The 18242-nt window shown below is 45.1% G+C and overlaps 1 protein-coding gene across 1 annotated transcript in view; it reads right to left on the bottom strand.

Moving 5' to 3' along the window:
• Nucleotides 1-1804: 1804 nt before the first annotated feature.
• The window catches only part of LOC126204040 (protein sidekick-2-like), a 422747-nt gene continuing 406309 nt past the window's right edge, over nucleotides 1805-18242 (bottom strand). The window contains exon 4 of the mRNA XM_049938465.1: nucleotides 1805-1998. Within this exon, the coding sequence (XP_049794422.1) occupies nucleotides 1805-1998 (194 nt within the window). The remainder of the gene's footprint in view (nucleotides 1999-18242) is intronic.

The following is an 18242-nucleotide window of genomic DNA, read 5'->3' on the forward strand; positions in this document are numbered from 1 at the left end:
TGACCTGTAACGAAAGAAGCTGAAACAGAGAGTGTAAAACTGCGTCAAAACTCTGAAATCCTACAAATATAGCCTTGTAAGTTCCATTAACTCATATATGTTTCGATTCTCAGTGTCTCGTGAAATAGTTAAAAAATTACGTTATCTCTCTGAAAAAAGAGAAAACTTAAGTGCTTGAAAATACCCAAAGGTAAATTTGTAAACATTAACTGTCTACAGTAAATTCATCTTCAAAATAATCGTAATCATGATATACACGTCTTTCGTAACTGGTTCTGGTTATACATTCATCTTGAGAGCGATTTAATGTCCAGAATGATTAACTCGGTTGCTGTCCACAGACAATGACTCCACATGACTCTCGATGCTGCTGCCGTTCCATGCATATTATATTGTTCCGAAGACAGCTGTACAACTGAATACTGCTGCTTAGTAAAAGGAAATTACGATGTGGACTGACGTTTAAGTCCCGTTTCTGTGTCTAGTTGCTGCTATCGCTTAGACATGTTGTGTAAAACTACTCGTTAAGATTAATACTCAACAGTTTTCATTCGTGGAAAAATAAATGGTAACATTAAAAATCGCAATTTATTTTCGTTCTACTGGAGATAACTAGTAAAGTTGTAATAAGCAGCGTTAGAGCAAGATTCCACACAGCATGAGGAGCCGGTGTAATACTGCAGGGAATCGGTGACTGACTGATATATTACAGTATAGCCACTGTGTAATACCATGTTATAGCCACTGTGGAATACCATATCGTCCGCTGTTCGTGGTCTCGCGGTAGCGTTCTCGTTTCCCGAGCACGGGGTCCCGGATTCGATTCCCGGCGGGATCATGGATTTTTCCTGCCTCCAGATGACTGGGTGTTGTTGTGTCGTCTTCACCATCATCATTCATCCCCATCACGGTCGGAGGAAGGCAATGGCAAACCACCTCCACTAGGACCTCGCCTAGTAAAGCGGTGCGGGTCTCCTGCATCGTTCCCCTACGCTCTGTAAAGAAGCATGGTACTTCATCTCCATTTCAATAGCATATCAGCCACCAGTCATTCCAGTCAGGTATCAGTCAGCATAATGCATATCTTATGGTATAACTACTGTGTCATACCATGAGGTATCAGGCACTGTAATGCATATCTTATGGTATAGCTGCTGTGTAACACCAGAACCTATCAGTACTGTAAAGAAAATCTTGTGGCATAGCCGTTGTGTAACACCATGAGGTCACTGTGCCTTTGGTGTAAAATTACGGTATAGCTGCTGTGTAATACCACGAGGTTATGGTCACAGTATTGCACATGGTCGAAAAACGTTTATTATAACTGGAACCAACTGCCTCCAGTTAAAACGAAAATATAGCACGATTTGGACTATTACAGATTATTTTCATATCAGTTACAGTTGCTGTGATTCCAGCACGTAGTAATGATTTCTTAATTTATGGAAAACTTTGTTTCTGTGTCTTCAGTGTATCTGAAAATAGTGTGACCTGTCGATTTCACGAGTGAATCTGTATAGTCCTGGCAATTCCTTTGATTCAGTAGTAAACAACGTCATCGACAACGTTATCGCTCTTTCGTATGGATTACTTCTTTCAGCTGCTGAGGAACTGTTCGTAACGTCTACTATCCACGAGTGATTCGAACTGGTATAACGGAGCCCGCAACGTCAGAAGTGCACTCGAGTGGGTCGCCTCGCGGACCGCAGCAGTCGGAGCCTCTCCAGTCCAGTGGATCCGGAGCTGCCGCGGCCGCGCCGTCGGCTGGGAGTCACCGCAAGCAGGTGTTGGCCGGCGGGCTGGACTACGCGGAGGCCCAGGCGACCGCGGCGAGTAGCGCGGGCAGCAGAGCCGCGGCGTGGCAGGGGCAGGGCGCGTCGTGCAGGCCGGAGAAAGCGGCGAGCGCCGCCAGCGCCAGGCGGCACCACACGTGCCCCCACCAGCTGCCCGCCGGCACCGCCGAGTTCTTGCCGCGCTGCATCGCCGCCGGGTGCTCCCCTGCAACGGACCACCACCAAACACATTCACATTATGACCCACAAGATAACCAGAAAAGAGGTTTGAATCGGACTATCACCAAGAAGATTGATTTGACATCTTCCACAAAATAAACAGGAAAGGAGTTAGAATCTGACTGACGTCAGGTAAAGTGGAAGGTACCCCCAAGGTTCAGCTCTGGGTTCATTGCTTTTCTTCAGGTACAAGGTGATTCAGTAGCCCATATCTATGCGTTATGCAGCCCGCAACACGTTCAAATAGCACAAGCACGACTTTCATATTTTCTCACTTGCTGTGAGCAAACTACACTGAAGCGCCAAAGAAACTGGTATGTGCATGCATATGCAAATACACAGTTATGTAAACAGTCAGAATACGGCGCTGCGGAAGGCAATGCCAATACAGGGTGTTACAAAAAGGTACGGCCAAACTTTCAGGATACATTCCTCACACACAAAGAAAGAAAATATGTTATGTGGACATGTGTTCAAATGGTTCAAATGGCTCTGAGCCCTATGCGACTTAACTTCTGTGGTCATCAGTCGCCTAGAACTTACAACTAATTAAATCTAACTAACCTAAGGACATCACACACATCCATGCCAGAGGCAGGATTCGAACCTGCGACCGTAGCCGTCGCTCGGTTCCAGACTGTAGCGCCCAGAATGGACATGTGCCCGGAAACGATTACTTTCCATGTTAGAGCTCATTTTATTACTTCTCTTCAAACCACATTAATCATGGAATGGAAACACACAACAACAGAACGTACCAGCGTGACTTCAAACACTTTGTTACAGGAAATGTTCAAAATGTCCTCCGTTAGCGAGGATACATGCATCCACCCTCCGTCGCATGGAATCCCTGATGCGCTGATGCAGCCCTGGAGAATGGCGTATTGTATCACAGCCGTCCACAATACGAGCACGAAGACTCTCTACATTTGGTACCGGGGTTGCGTAGACAAGAGCTTTCAAATGCCCCCATCAATGAAGTCAAGAGGGATGAGGTCAGGAGAGCGTGGAGGCCATGGAATTGGTCCGCCTCTACCAATCCATCGGTCACCAAATCTGTTGTTGAGAGGCGTACAAACACTTCGACTGAAATGTGCAGGAGCTCCATCGTGCATGAACCACATGTTGTGTCGTACTTGTAAAGGCACATGTTCTAGCAGCACAGGTAGAGTATCCCGTATGAAATCATAACATGCTCCATTGAGCGTAGGTGGAAGAACATGGGGCCCAATCAAGACATCACCAACAATGCCTGCCCAAACGTTCACAGAAAATCTGTGTTGATGTCGTGATTGCACAATTGCGTGCGGATTCTCGTCAGCCCACACATGTTGATTGTGAAAATTTACAATTTCATCACGTTGGAATGAAGCCTCATCCGTAAAGAGAACATTTGCACTGAAATGAGGATTGACACATTGTTGGATGAAACATTCGCAGAAGTGTACCCGTGGAGGCCAATCAGCTGCTGATAGTGCCTGCACACGCTATACATGGTACGGAAACAACTGGTTCTCCCGTAGTACTCTCCATACAGTGACGTGGTCAACGTTACCTTGTACAGCAGCAACTTCTCTGACGCTGACACTAGGGTTATCGTGAAGCGCACGAAGAATTGCCTCGTCCATTGCAGGTGTCCTCGTCGTTCTAGGTCTTCCCCAGTCGCGAGTCAGAGGCTCGAATGCTCCGTGCTGCCTAAGACGCCGATCAATTGCTTCGAATGTCTTCCTGTCGGGACACCTTCGTTCTGGAAATCTGTCTCGATACAAACGTACCGCGCAACGGCTATTGCCCCGTGCTAATCCATACATCAAATGGGCATCTGCCAACCCCGCATTTGTAAACATTGCACTGACTGCAAAACCACGTTCGTCATGAACACTAACTTGTTGATGCTACGTACTGATGTGCTTGATGGTAGTACTGTAGAGCAATGAGTCGCATGTCAACACAAGCACCGAAGTCAACATTACCTTCCTTCAATTGGGCCAACTGGCGGTGAATCGAGGAGAAAACTAAAATGAGCTCTAACATGGAAATTAAGCGTTTCCGGACACATGTCCACATAACATCTTTTCTTTATTTGTGTGTGAGGAATGATTCCTGAAAGTTTGGCCGTACCTTTTTGTTGCACCCTGTATAAGACAACAAGTCGTCATAAAAGTACAGTACCGCGTCATAATGTAAAAACTACTGCTCCTGGAGAAAAACCAACGTTTCGGCCACGATTGCAGCGGCCTTCTTCTGGGTGTAATGGTGCGTTCTAGCTATGCAGTGTCCTTATTATTTTGTTGTTAGTGTTCACTGCGCATGCCATTACGTCATAATTTTTAAAAGGTAGTTAGTTTCATTGGTCACTTAAGGAAGAAGGAGAAGGAACTTTATTTTAATGGGTTATTGCGATGGAGGGAGAACGTGACCTCTGTTGTCTATTGGCTCTTGTGTTATGTACCGTGATTGATCACCGTCGAATGAGTAGTTTGCTGCTGTTTACCAACTGCTGGACGTCGGCCGCGCGGCGGCAGTTACTCGCCGGTAGTGCTCGTGCGTCGTGTTGACAGTGTGGTCTGTTGGGCTCTGATTGTTGGCAGCCAAGATAGGGAAAGTCTGAGTCCATCCTCCCTGTTCATGTTGTTTGGGTGTTTAAGTATTTCGATGGTGTCTCTGATTTTGTGCTTCGTCATAATTAGCTGCTTGGCCAAAACACAGGCTTCGCTGAAATTTATTTCTTTTCCGCAGTGTTGCTGGTGTTCTGCCATTGCGGATTTGTTGTGTTGCCCTAGACGAATGTAACGCTCGTGTTCCCGAATGCGCGTTGCTATCGGTCTACCAGTCTCGCCGATGTATGCCTCTTCACATTCGCATTCCGCCTTGTAAACGCCTGCAGTGTGTAATGCATCCACCTTGTCCTTAGTGGAGCCTGTCACGTCCTGGGTCATACGACGACAATAGAAGACAGGCTGCAGCCCAACGCGGTGAAGGTGTTTGCCTATTCGGTCAGTAACGTTTTTCATATAAGGTAAGCGCACTGTTGGCTGCAGTTTGTCTATTTCTTGTTTATCTTTCTTGCTTGTGTTCGTCAACAAGGCTGTGTTTATCGACTTATGGCTGTAGCCATTGGCTAGAAACGTTGTGCGTAACCTTTTAAGTTCAGGTGTGATGTTTTAAGCATCACTTAGGCGCTGCGCACGGATTGCCAAAGAATGGATGACAGAGTTCTTCAGCGCTGGGTGGTGGTAGGATTGGGCGTGCAGATACCTGTCTGTATGTGTAGGCTTGCGATATACTCTGTGCCCTGTACACTTCGACGCTGATTTATACCCAGAAAACTTTTATGTCGACTGACTCTGCCCGCGGAAGCCTGCGCAATTAAGACAATAAGTGTCTGGCAAAGCTGTTACATCGGTTACTGCTGCTACAACGGCAGTTTATCAAGATTTAAGTGTGGTTGCAAGTGCTTTTATCGTCATCGCACCAGCGATGTGACACAGCATCTCCGAGGAAGCCATGAAGAAGGAACTTCCCCGTGCGATCGTTTCACGAGTGTACCGTGAATATCGTAAATGCCGTAAAACATCAATTCTCCGACAGCGCTGTGGACGGAAAAAGATTCTGTAAGACAGGGACCGACATAGGCTGAAGAGAATTGTTCAATGTGAAAGAAGAGCATCTCTTCCGCAAATTGCTGCAGATTTTAATGCTGGGCCATCATCAAGTGTCAACGTGCGAACCATTCAACGAAAAATCATCGATATGGGCTTCGGAGCTAAAGGCCCATTTGTCTACCCTTGAACACTGTATGGCACAAAGCTTTATGCCTTTTCTGGGCCCATGAGCACTGACAATGGACTGTTTAAGACTGGAAACAAGTTGCCTGGTTGGACGAGTCTTGTTGCAAATTGTACAGAGTGGATGGATGCGGGCGGATATGGAGAAGCGTCATGAATTCATGGAACCTGCATGTTAGCAGGGCACTGTTAAAGCAGGTGGAGGCTCTGTGATGGTGTGGGGAGTGTGCTGTTACAATGATATGGGACCCTTGAAACGTCTAGATACAACTCTGGAAGGTGACACGTACGTAAGCATCCTGTCTGATCACCTGCATCCATTCATATGCATTGCGCTTTCCGATGACGTTGAACAATTCCAGAAGGACAGTGCGACATCTCACAAGTCCAGAATTGCTACAGAGTGGCTCCAGGAACACTCTATTGAGTTTAAATACTTCCTCTGCCCACCAAGCTTTCCATAAATGAACATTGTTGATTATATCTGGAAAGCCTTGCCACATGCTGCCCAGAAGCAATCTCCACCCCCTCGTACTCTTACGGATTTATGGACAGCCCTGCAGGATTCATGTTGTCAGTTTCCCACAGCATTACTTCCGACGTTAGCGGAGTCGATGCGACGTCGTGTTGCAGCACTTCTGCGTGCTCGCAGGGCCCTACAAGACATTTGGCAAGTGTACCAGTTTCTTTGGCTCTTCAGGGTATTAGTCCTGGAGAAAAAATGAAGAGGACATTTTTTATGAAACTTAATGCAGTTAATGTTTTACTGGGATACTTCTTCGGTAGAGACCTCAGTTTTCGAATTACTCATGAAAAATGTGCAAAAATTACCTTCAAACGCGTTTTTCTTGGGTAACTCAAAAACTGCGGCCTCCAACGAAAATGTATCCCAGTACAAAATTTAACTACATTAACGTTTCTACAAAAAAGTCCTGTTTACTTTTTCTGTAAGTCTAATAGTTGACGCGTGGTGAGCTAGAGAATACGGAAACATCGCGAGTTGTTCTTGAAATCGTCGGTGATTGCATCAGACACACAGTTAGGCAGAGCTGAATCACCCTTGATATTTTGTGACATAGACATGATTAGATGTCAGCGTAACTTCATACTTGTACAAGCTATTGGTGGGGACAAACATTACTGGAGTTGCAGTTCTATGTAACAGGTAGAAAGCCCATACTGTACGTTAGTGTTTTTCATGTTTAGTGTTATTCCCAGGGGTCCTAGGATATATAACGGACGTGAACAGTGTCAGGTGTAGAGTGATCTCGTGGGGAACATAGAGGTGACTCACCCTCATGTGAGACAGCGTTATCAGCACTTGATAGACTTTGTAAGGGGACTAAATGTAGCTCTCTGTTAGGCTGGCTGGTCGAAAGGTCAAAATGCAGATTTCTGGAGCATTCAGATGTGACAGTGGCCGATGCTGGACTGCATGTGAATGAAAGAGAGGTATACTAGTCGCCAAGTTCCTGGAAGGCCACATCTGATCTCCACAAAGCTAGATCGCCGCATTGTGCGCCAAACACTTTACAATCCCTTGACATGTGCGTCTGCTATACGAGAATATGTAATGGATTCCCCACATTATTCTGTAACATCCAGCACCATACCTATGCGTAAGGTCTCGTAAAAACCGTAACACAAACGGCTATTTTGATAACGGTGGCATGGCTCGGAAGCTTTAATTGGTGTGAATGGCGTCGCGATGGATCGCGGTTCTGCTCTACTCTGGTTGACAATCGTCGGTGACTTTGGCGGCGAGATGGGGAGCATTTCCGTTCTTCCAAGGTTTTACAGAGGCTCAGCGGTGTTACTTCTGACGTCATGGTGTAGGGATCCATCGCATACGACTTGAAGTCACAGCTGTTAATTACTGAGGGAACTCTGTCAGCCGGCCACTGTGCCCTACAGGCTCTAGGCCCTTCAGTCGGGAACCTCGCTGCTGCTACGGTCGTAAATTCGAATCCTGCCTCGGGCATGGATGTGTGTGATGTCATTAGGTTAGTTAGGTTTAAGTAGTTCTAAGTCTAGGGGATTGATGACCTCAGATGTTAAGTCCCATAGTGCTGAGAGTCATTTGAACCATTTGAACTCTGTCAGTATAATAGCGCATCACGACTACCCTGCATCCTCAGGTGTTATGTCTTATGCAACAGTATCGTGAAGCCATCTGTCAACAGATCAATGCTTGTCAAGACATCTTACATATTTCTGCGATCTCTATGCGTGATGTTAAGATGATGTTGAAGTACACAGGTCTGTCCACGACTGAGTATGCGTGGTACCAGCTCGGATGTCAACCGCTACCGAGTTCCAGTGTTTCGGATATAAGGGACCAGTTACAACACTTGTTAGCCAGTTCGCCTTTTAAGATGAGACGATGGCTTTGTGACGCCCTTCTCAACCGATTAAACGCACACACCGAGACCAGAAGCGTGCAATGTCGTACTGATTATTGACCTTCTACTGATGAGTGCCTTGTAAATTGGCTTGTAATCGCTGAAAAAGCATCACATAGCGTCTCACACAGTGATATTTTATTTCGTTTCCTCTCCTTCTTCTAAGTGAGTCACTTCTTATTGTAGAGCAGTGTATATCAGTGATCTGCCACTAAACGTGACAGATCTCTCGAAATATTTTCATTTCACCGATGACACAAGAGTTATTGCAAAAGATGTGGAGCGCAATATAAGTAATGTAGCGACAGGATAGTCAGTTACAAATGCACGCTGCGATCAGAGAACAGATTAACGATTATCTGCAAAAAAACACGTTTGTGACACGGAACTCTTGTAGGGCGATGTTTTATTGTCTCAAGGTGGTCAAGCGAGCTGTAAAGTAGACCATTTTAAACTATTAAGTCAGAGTGTACACAGAATGTTGTTTCCGCTAGTAGGTCGTTCAAACTTCTTGTGCAGAAACTGAATGCCGCTATATTCACTATAAGAATGATCTCCACGATGACACTGAATGGTGAAGGCTGGTGTAATTCGATTACTTTCACGCTGTTGCCTCGTTTAGTGTTATAATGTTTTGGGGCCGCGCTGCGCAGTCAACAGGAATATTCTTAGTCCAGAAAAGAGCCGTTAAGCGGATCTTGTGGTGTCAGTTCGCGAACTTCGTACATCTCATTGTTCAGCTCTCTCGAAATTCTAGCTCAACCGCCATTGCAATTGTATTCCGTCGATGGGTTTGTTTTTGACAATACTGATTTATTCAGAAGAATCTGCAACATTTGATCAGTGTGTCCCAATGGAAGAACGACATGCACTTAGATAAAACACCGTTAACAATGTTAGTTAGTAGATCCTGATAGTTCGATGAAATCTCTTCGTCCCAGGGCCGGTGAATACTATAGGACGCCTAGCGCCGCCGGGAAGCATGGCGAACCCTTTGTCTTCAACAGTAGTAGTCCCCCAAGGCGTGATCTGTCACCTCCAGACGTTTGGTTCAAAGATTTTGCAACACCTCGTCAATCAGTTTCAGTCAGTAGTCGAATCTTATTTCAGCACAGTTGTAATGTCCCCCCTGTACCTAATTTCAGTCACACTTGACCATCATAGCTGTGACCACAAGGGAAACTATGTCGAAACTTTCGACATTGTTCAAGGCAGCGAGTTGGCATAGTTGGGAGCTCCGTTTTTAAACTACGCTAGCCGGCAACTCAGGACCCATTTTCACACCTTCTACAAGAACAATGAATGCGTCGTCAGAGTCTCTCACAGCAGCATCGTTGAACAAATCTCTGTTCTTTCCATCCATCGGATGCAAGTTGCTAAGGTTCCCAACGCATTGAACGTTGTACCAGTATTTTGTCTCCCGTAAAATCTGATCTCGACCCAACACTGGAACCCCCAGCATGCATGAAATGCCCGTCGCCACAACGCACCTTCCTCACATCTCCGTACACCCCAAGTGGTGTTTTACGGCAACGTGAACGGCTTTCCCTTACCAGGCCAGGAAATATTGCCTGGATACTGCTCCCCCCCCCCCCCCCCAATCCAACAATGAACAAACCTTCTCTTCAATTCCGAATAAATTGTGCTACAAACTCCTTCCTGAAAGCCTGAAATCCTACCTGCTTCCAGTATGCTGGGACTTGAAAATGTAAAAATTCCATAATGCTCATAATTAAATGCTCCATCCGTAATATAGCCATAAATTTTTCCTCTCCTCTACAGACCTGCATCGTCCTTAGCATTGTCTCTTCAGCATACCGCGTCTTCAGCTGTCAAATAATCGTGCTTTACTGGTGAGATCGGCTCATAGTTTAAGTGACAGATTCGTAAGCTATAATCACTACTAATAGAGTATAATGCTGTATCTGATCTGTCCTGAGAGGCACTGCTTGGGAGTATAGGGGTTGGACAAAAGTATGAAGACACTAAAACTACAACGCATTACCATGCCTAATAAGAAGTAGGCAATCAAAGCGTCATCCAGACGTCACGGAATGGATAAATACAGGCCCCGTATGGTTTTTACAGGAAGCTTATACAATAATTCTAGTAATATAGTGGCAACTTCAGGTAACGATGATGGAGGGGGATACCTATCAAACACCCTTCTCTCCAAACTAGACAACAAACGCTCAGTGACATTAAGATATGGTGACTGTTGTGGCCAGGGGAGGTGTGACAGTCCATCCAGTCCTAGACTGTACGGGTTGTGTGAACTAGAACTATGTCGTCTTGGAATACATTATCGAAATTGAGGAACAAATCTTGTACCATGTGACAGACCTGAACCACCAGAATGGTCGTATAGTCATAGGCAGTAATGCTAAACGCAGAGTAACCATATTCCTATGGAATACCACGGTACGTCTCCCGGAAGCCCCGCCATGTTTCAATCGTGGTACGTAAATGCGGCCAGAGTTTGGAAACAGTGTGAAACAAGACTCATCGGACCAAATTATGTTCATCCAGAGCTCCATAGCCCAGGATATATGGTTTCGGCATCATGGTTTCCTGGTATGGACACTTGCATCACTAGTATGTTGTTCTGGAATTCTAGCTCGCACTTCATTTCCCAGCTTATGAAGATGTCCTCTTGTTGTCATGGTGCTGTCATAGTTCGCCAGGGCGACGTTCAGTTCTACAGTGCCTTTTGCAGCTGCCGCCTTCGTATTTTACGTCACGATCCTCTTCAATGACCGTGCGCCACACAGAACACACTTTCGTCCACATTGTGACTTAGTGGATAACAATTTTCCGTTTTCCCTGCATGCATAAACACACGACTGGCCATTAAGATTGCTACACCAAGAAGAAATGCAGATGATAAACGGATTTTCATTGGACAAATATATTACACTAGAACTGACATGTATTTACATTTTCACGCAATTTGGGTGCATAGATCCCGAGAAATCAGTACCCAGAACAACCACCTCAGGCCGTAATAACGGCCTTGATACGCCTGGGCAGTGAGTCAGAGCTTGGATGGCTTGTACAGTTACAGCTGCCCATGTAGCTTCAACACGATACCACAGTACATCAAGAGTAGTGACTGGCGTATTGTGACGAGCCAATTGCTCGGCCACCATTGACCAGACGTTTTCAGTTGGTGACAGATCTGGAGAACGTGCTGGCCAGGACAGCAGTCGAACATTTTCTCTATTTAGAAAGGCCCGTACAGGACCTGCAACACGCGGTCGTGCATTATCCTGCTGAAATGTAGGGTTTCGCAGAGATCAAATGAAGGGTAGAGCCACGGGTCGTAACACATCTGAAATGTAACGTCCACTGTTCAGAGTGCCGTCAATGCGAACAAGAGGTGACCGAGACGTGTAACCAATGGCACCTCATACCATCGCGCTGGGTGATACGCCAGTATGGCGATGACGAATACACGCTTCCAATGTGCGTTCACCGCGATGTCGCCAAACACGGATGTGACCATCGTGATGCTGTAAACAGAACCTGTATTCATCCGAAAAAATGACGTTTTGCTATTCGTTCACCCAGGTTCGTCGTTGAGTGCACCATCGCAGGCGCTCCTGTCTGTGAAGCAGCGTCAAGGGTAACCGCTGTCATGGTCTCCGAGCTGATAGCCCATGGTGCTGCAAACGTTGTCGAACTGTTCGTGCAGATGGTTGTTGTCCTGGAAACGTCCCCATCTGTAGACTCAGGGATCGAGACGTAGCTGCATGATCCGTTAGAGCCATGGGGATAAGGTGCCTGTCATCTCGACTGCTAGTGATACGAGGCCGTTGGGATCCAGCACGGCGTTCCGTATTACCCTCCTGAACACTCCGATTCCGTATTCTGCTAACAGTCATTGGATCTCGACCACCGCGAGCAGCAGTGTTGCGACACGATAAACCGCAATCGCGATAGGCTACAATCCAAAGTTTATCAAAGTCAGAAACGTGATTGTACGCATTTCTCGTCCTTACACGAGGCATCACAACAACGTTACACCAGGCAACGCCGGTCAACAGCTGTTTGTGTATGAGAAATCGGTTGGAAACTTCCCTCATGTCAGCACGTTGTAGGTGTCGCCACCGGCGCCAAGCGTGTGTGAATGCTCTGAATATCTAATCATTTGCATATCACAGCCACTTCTTCCTGTCGGGTAAATTTCGCGTCTGTAGCACGCCATCTTCGTGGTGTAGCAATTTCAATGGCCAGTAGTGTATATCTGAAACACGATGTCTCTTCGGATTTCACTCCGGTCACGTGACAATGGCGGCAGTAGCTACACAATGAGGATACAAATAAGATTTGCCTTAAATTCACGCTGGTCGTGAGCGTTAGTTGGTTCAAATGGTTCTGAGCACTATGGGACTCAAGTGCTGTGGTCATCAGTCGCCTAGAACTTAGAACTACTTAAACCTAACTAACCTAAGGACATCACACACATCCATGCCCGAGGCAGGATTCGAACCTGCGACCGTAGCAGTCGCACGGTACCGGACTGCGCGCCTAGAACCGCGAGACCACCGCGGCCGGCTGAGCGTTAGTTACGTTTGAGACTGGACTTGGTGTGCTGATGATAGTGAAGAATGGCTTCAAGGTGACGAAGATGCTATTATCAGCCGGCGGGAGTGGCCGAGCGGTTCTAGGCGCTACAGTGTGGAACCGCGCGACCGCTTCGGTCGCCGGTTCGAATCCTGCCTCGAGCATGGATATGTGTGTGATATCTTTAGGTTGGTTAGGTTTAAGTAGTCCTAAGTTATAGGGGACTGATGACCACAGAAGATAAGTCCCATAGTGCTCAGAGCCATTTGAACCATTTTGCTGTTATCAAAACCTTACTGTGTCTGAAGAGGTCGTGGTATAGGGCTACGAAAAGCTCGATTTTCCCTCGGAGGTATCGCAGGAAGATACGGTAGGAATGCAGTCACTGTACATGACTGCTTGCAGCAGTAGTCACAAGAATGTACGGTCCCAGGGAGACCGGACTCCGGAGCGCAACGTCGCAGTACCGAGAGGGAAGATCATCGTGTTCGGCGTATGGCTCTGGTGCATTGTACCGCAGCAGCAGTTTTAACAGCAGTTGGCACCACAGTTACACAACTAACTTTTACAAATCTGTTACTTCAAGGACAGATCCGAGTTAGACGCTCTGTAGCGCGCATTCCAATGACCCCACATTACCGCCACTTGCGACCCCTATGGGGTTAAGCGAGAGATCACTGGAGGGCAGACTGGAAATAGGTTGTGTTTTCTGATGAAATGTTGTTCTTTGTCGGAGCTAGTGATGGCTGATTGTTGGTTGGAACCTGAGCAGATGACGTCTTGCAACCAACCTGTTGCATGCTACACGCACTGGAGCTTCATCTGGACTTATGGTCTGGGATGTGATTTCGCATGACAGCAGGAGCACTATCGGGATTATCCTATACACCCTGACTGCAAATCTGTATGTCAGTCTGCTGATTCGACACATTGTGCTGCCGTTAGTGAATAGCATTCCAGGAGGTGTTTTCAGACAGAATAACGGTCGCCCGCATACCGCTGCTGTGACCCAATATGCACTACACAGTGTCGACATGTTGCCTTGGTCTGCTTGAGAACCATATCTGTCTCCAAACGACAACTCCAGCGTCATACACAAACAGAATTTACCGTCGCTGTATTAAATGACCGAGTGCTACAGACGTACTACCTCATCACACAGACTGACATTCCGCACCTGTGCAGCACAATGTACACTTGCATTCAATATTCTGGCCGTTATACTGGTTATTAATATACCAGCATTTCACATCTGCAATACCTTATCTCACGCTTACGTTAACGTGTGATCGTGCAAGATTAATCACTGAAATACTTCACCTAGACAAATGTATTCCGCAATTTCATTACACTACGTTTCTTTATGTCAGTGTTTTCCGATGTCAGCAACTAGCGAGTTCTGCTTAACAAAATGCTATCTCATCGACTGTTTCCAGTTTTTTTTCTGAATGAAACAGCTAGAAGATGACGAATATTGAACAATAGCCTGCTCAGTGATCAATTTTGGCTCCCATTCTGTTTAACTTACATATCTGTAGCATGCCAATGACTGTCTCCAAGAAAATCCACTATGTAGATGACCTGTAGTACAATACTTCCGCATTCCTGGGAAGATTGGAGCCAAAGCACAAAAGCAGACAAATATGCCGCAAGATCCACCAAACTCAACTGGGAGAAGCAAAAGTGGGAAATTAAGTTAATAAGGATGTAAGGCAGAGTTGCAGCTTTTAACATCTGCAATTCAATTTCAACGACGTTCTGGCCATGAAGTAAAAGGAAAGAATTTACGATGTCTTATAAAAGTGCATGGGGAAGTGATATCACGTTAAAGTTCGCTGTCTGCTTTGGCATTACGGGACCTGTTGAAAAATGCACAAAATTTGTAGCACAGAAGGATAAAGAAGGCAAAGACGAAGGATATCTACATCTGCAAGGCTACTCGGCAATCCGCACTTTGGTCCTTGTAAGAGCATTCATCCAACCACCTTCAGACCATTTCACTACCATCTTAGCAACGCACGGGAAAAACGAACACATAAATCTTTTTATGCGAGCTCTGATTTATCTTATTTTGTTAGAACGTTTATTTCTTTTAATATGTCTGGGCGCCAACAAAATATATCAAGTTGATATCCAAATTTCGTGAAGGGATCGTACCGGAACGAAAAGCGACTTTGTCTTAATGATTACCGCCCCTACTCTCTTATCATATCTGTGACTTTCTCTATCCTGTTTCATGATAATACAAAACGAGCTGCCTTTGTTTGGCCTTTTCGATGTCCTCCGTTAATCCTACCTCGTAATTATTACATACCGCACAGCAGAACCCTAGGAGAGAATGGACAAGCGAAGTGTAGCCGGTCTCTTTAGCAGACCTGTTGCAATTTCTAATTGTTCTCCGAATAAAACATAGTCTTTCATTTGCCTTGTCCCCAACATCATCCATGTGATCATTCCAGCTTAAGTTACTCGTAAGTGTAATTCCTAAGTATCTGCTTAAATTGATAGCCCATAAATTTGAGTGATCGATGGCATAACTGAAATTTAAAGGATTTCTTTAGTACTCCTGTGGATGACCTCACACTTTTTCTTGTTTAGAATCGATTTCCACTTTGCATACCATATGTATATGATATCTTAAAGATTTTTCATTGGTTTTCATTTTCTGATGAGTTTACTAGATGATAAATGACAGCATAATCAGCCAACAACGTACGAGGGCAGCCATAATGTCTGCTAAATCGTTTATACAGATTAAGGTTAGCAGAACGCAAATAATAGTTCCTTGCAGAACGCTAAATACCACTTATATTTTACTCTATGACCTTCCATCTACTGCTAGCTTTCTGACAGCTTTCTGACAGGAAATCACGAATCTAGTCGCACAGCTGAGAAGATAGTACATAGGCACGCAATTTGATTAGAAGTGTCATGTGAGGAACTATGCAAAAAGCCTTCTGGAAATCCAGAATCATGAAATCGCTTTCAGATCACCAGTAATTACTGCGAGCTAATTGCGTTTCATGCTTCACAGGAACGATATGTTTTGAATCTTTGCTCTGTGTCAGTGGACCGTTTCCTTTGAGGTAAATCATAATGGACGATCATATTTGTTCCAAGATCCCAATGTAAATCGACGTCACTGATATGGATTCGAAATTTATCCTAGGCGAAATTCTTCGATAACACAGCAAGTATTAAATTTCATTGATGAAAAGGGAAAATACAAAAATGCTGTAAATGAACCAGGTGAAAGAGAATTCACACTTCTAAAAACTGAATTTGACAAGAAATTTCAGAATATCTAAGCTGGAATGGCTAGAGGATAAATGTAAGGGTTTAAAACCATAATTCAGTAGGGGAAATACAGATGTCGCCTACAGGAAAATTAAAGAGACTCTTGGTGGAAAAGGGTTGCAGCCTTGTGAGTTGCAAGAACTCGGATGGAGAACCAGTGCGAAGCAAGGAAGGGAAAACTGAATCCTGGAAGGTATATGTGGAGGGTCTGTGCAAGTGAGATGAACTTCAAGGCAATATTATAGAAAGGGAAGAGGACGTAGATGATGATGATGTGGGAGATACGATACTACCAGAAGAATTTGACAGAGCAGTGAAAGACCTAAGTCGAAACAGGGACTTGGAGTAGACGAGATTCCGTCAGAACTACTGATAGCCTTGGGAGAGCCACCCATGACAAAACTGTTCGTCCTCGTGTGCAGGGTATATGAGACAGCTGAATTATCCTCAGAATTCAAGAAGAATGTAATAATTCCAGTGAAAGAGAAAGCAGGTGCCGATAGGTCTCAATATTCTCGAACTATCAGTTTAATGAGTTAAGGTTGCAATATATTAACACGATTTCTTTACAGAAGAATAGAAAATCTGGTAGAAGTTGACTTCTGGGAAGGTCTGTTTGGGTTTAGGAAAGTATAGTAACATGAGAGGCAATACTGACGCTGCAACTTATCTTAGAAGTCAAGTTAAGAAATTGCAAACCTATATTTATAGCATTTGTAGACTTACAGAAAGCTTTTGACAGTATTGATTTGAATGCTCTCTCTGTAATTCTGAAGATAGCAGGGCTAAAATACAGGGAACGAAAGGATTTTTACAACTCTACGGAAACCAGATGACAGTTACAAGTCTCGAGGCGCATGAGAGAGAAGCAGTAATCGAGAAAGAATTGAGACACGGTTGTAGCCTATCCCTAATGTTATTCAATCGGCACTTTGAACAAACAGTGAAGGAAACCAAAGAGTAACTTGGAATAGGAATTAAAGTGCAGTGGGAAGGAATAAAAACTTAAGAATTGCCGATGATATTGCAATTCTATGAGAGACAGCAAAGGACTGGAAAGAGCAGTTGAACGGAATAGGCAGGGTTTTGAAAGGAAGATATAAGATGCAAATCAACAAAAGCAAAAGAAGGAAATTTGAATGTGATCGAATTAAATCGGATGATGGCAAGGGGATTAGATTAGGAAACGAAACACATGGTAGTAGATGAGTTTTGCTATTTGGGAAGCAAAATAACTGATGATGGCTGAATTAGGAAGGTTGTAAATTGTAGACTGGCAATGGTAAGAAAAGCGTATCTGACACTATAGGAATTTGTTACATCGAATATAGATTCGGTTGTTATGAACTCTTTTCTGAAGGTATTTGCTGGAATGTAGCCATGTATGGAAGTGAAACATTAACGATAAGCAGTTTAGGCAAGAAGAGAGTAGATGCTTTTGAAGCATCGTGCTACAGAAAAGATACTGAACAGATGTGGGGAGACAAGGAATTTGTGGCAAAACTTGACTAAAAGGAGGGATCAGTTGATAAGACACACCGATTTAATACTGGAATAAGTTGTTTGTCTGGTGGGGGGGGGAGGGAGGGGAGTGGGGCGGGAGGGTGGGAAGGGGGATAGTAGAGGGAGACCAAGAGATGAATACAGTAAGCAGAAGGATGCAGTAGTTATCCGGGGTTGAAGAGGTGTGTACAGGAGAGAGTAGCATGGAGAGTTACATCAAAACGGTCTTTGAACTGAATACACAACAGCAACAGACGAAGACAGGGATGTGGGAAACAGAGTGTGTTGTTTGTAGCAGTTACGTAGATATGAACGGATTAGCTGAAGATGGGAAAAGGTAGGACGACGCACTTATATCAAACAAAACAGATATAAGGTAGAAAAAAACTCCCAGATAAACAAGTGAAAGGAACTCTGAAACGTCACATGTTACTGTGAACTAACACGAAAGAGATGGCCGAGCGAACATGGTAGTAACCGCCAAACTGTCGGCAGCGTTCGGTGCCGCCAGGCTTCTCGTTGCGGGCGGAAAGAACCGACTGTGTTGATCCCTTAAGAAGATTGGGGTCGGCCAGGCGTGGTGCTCCTAAACGCCGTCAGTCGCCCGCCGGCTCTAAATTGTGGCTTGTCCTTCGCTGCTCCTGAGCAAACTCGCCAGGCGACTTAAACCGGAT

Source organism: Schistocerca nitens, chromosome 9 (genome assembly GCF_023898315.1).
Source record: "Schistocerca nitens isolate TAMUIC-IGC-003100 chromosome 9, iqSchNite1.1, whole genome shotgun sequence".
Lineage (NCBI taxonomy): Eukaryota > Metazoa > Arthropoda > Insecta > Orthoptera > Acrididae > Schistocerca > Schistocerca nitens.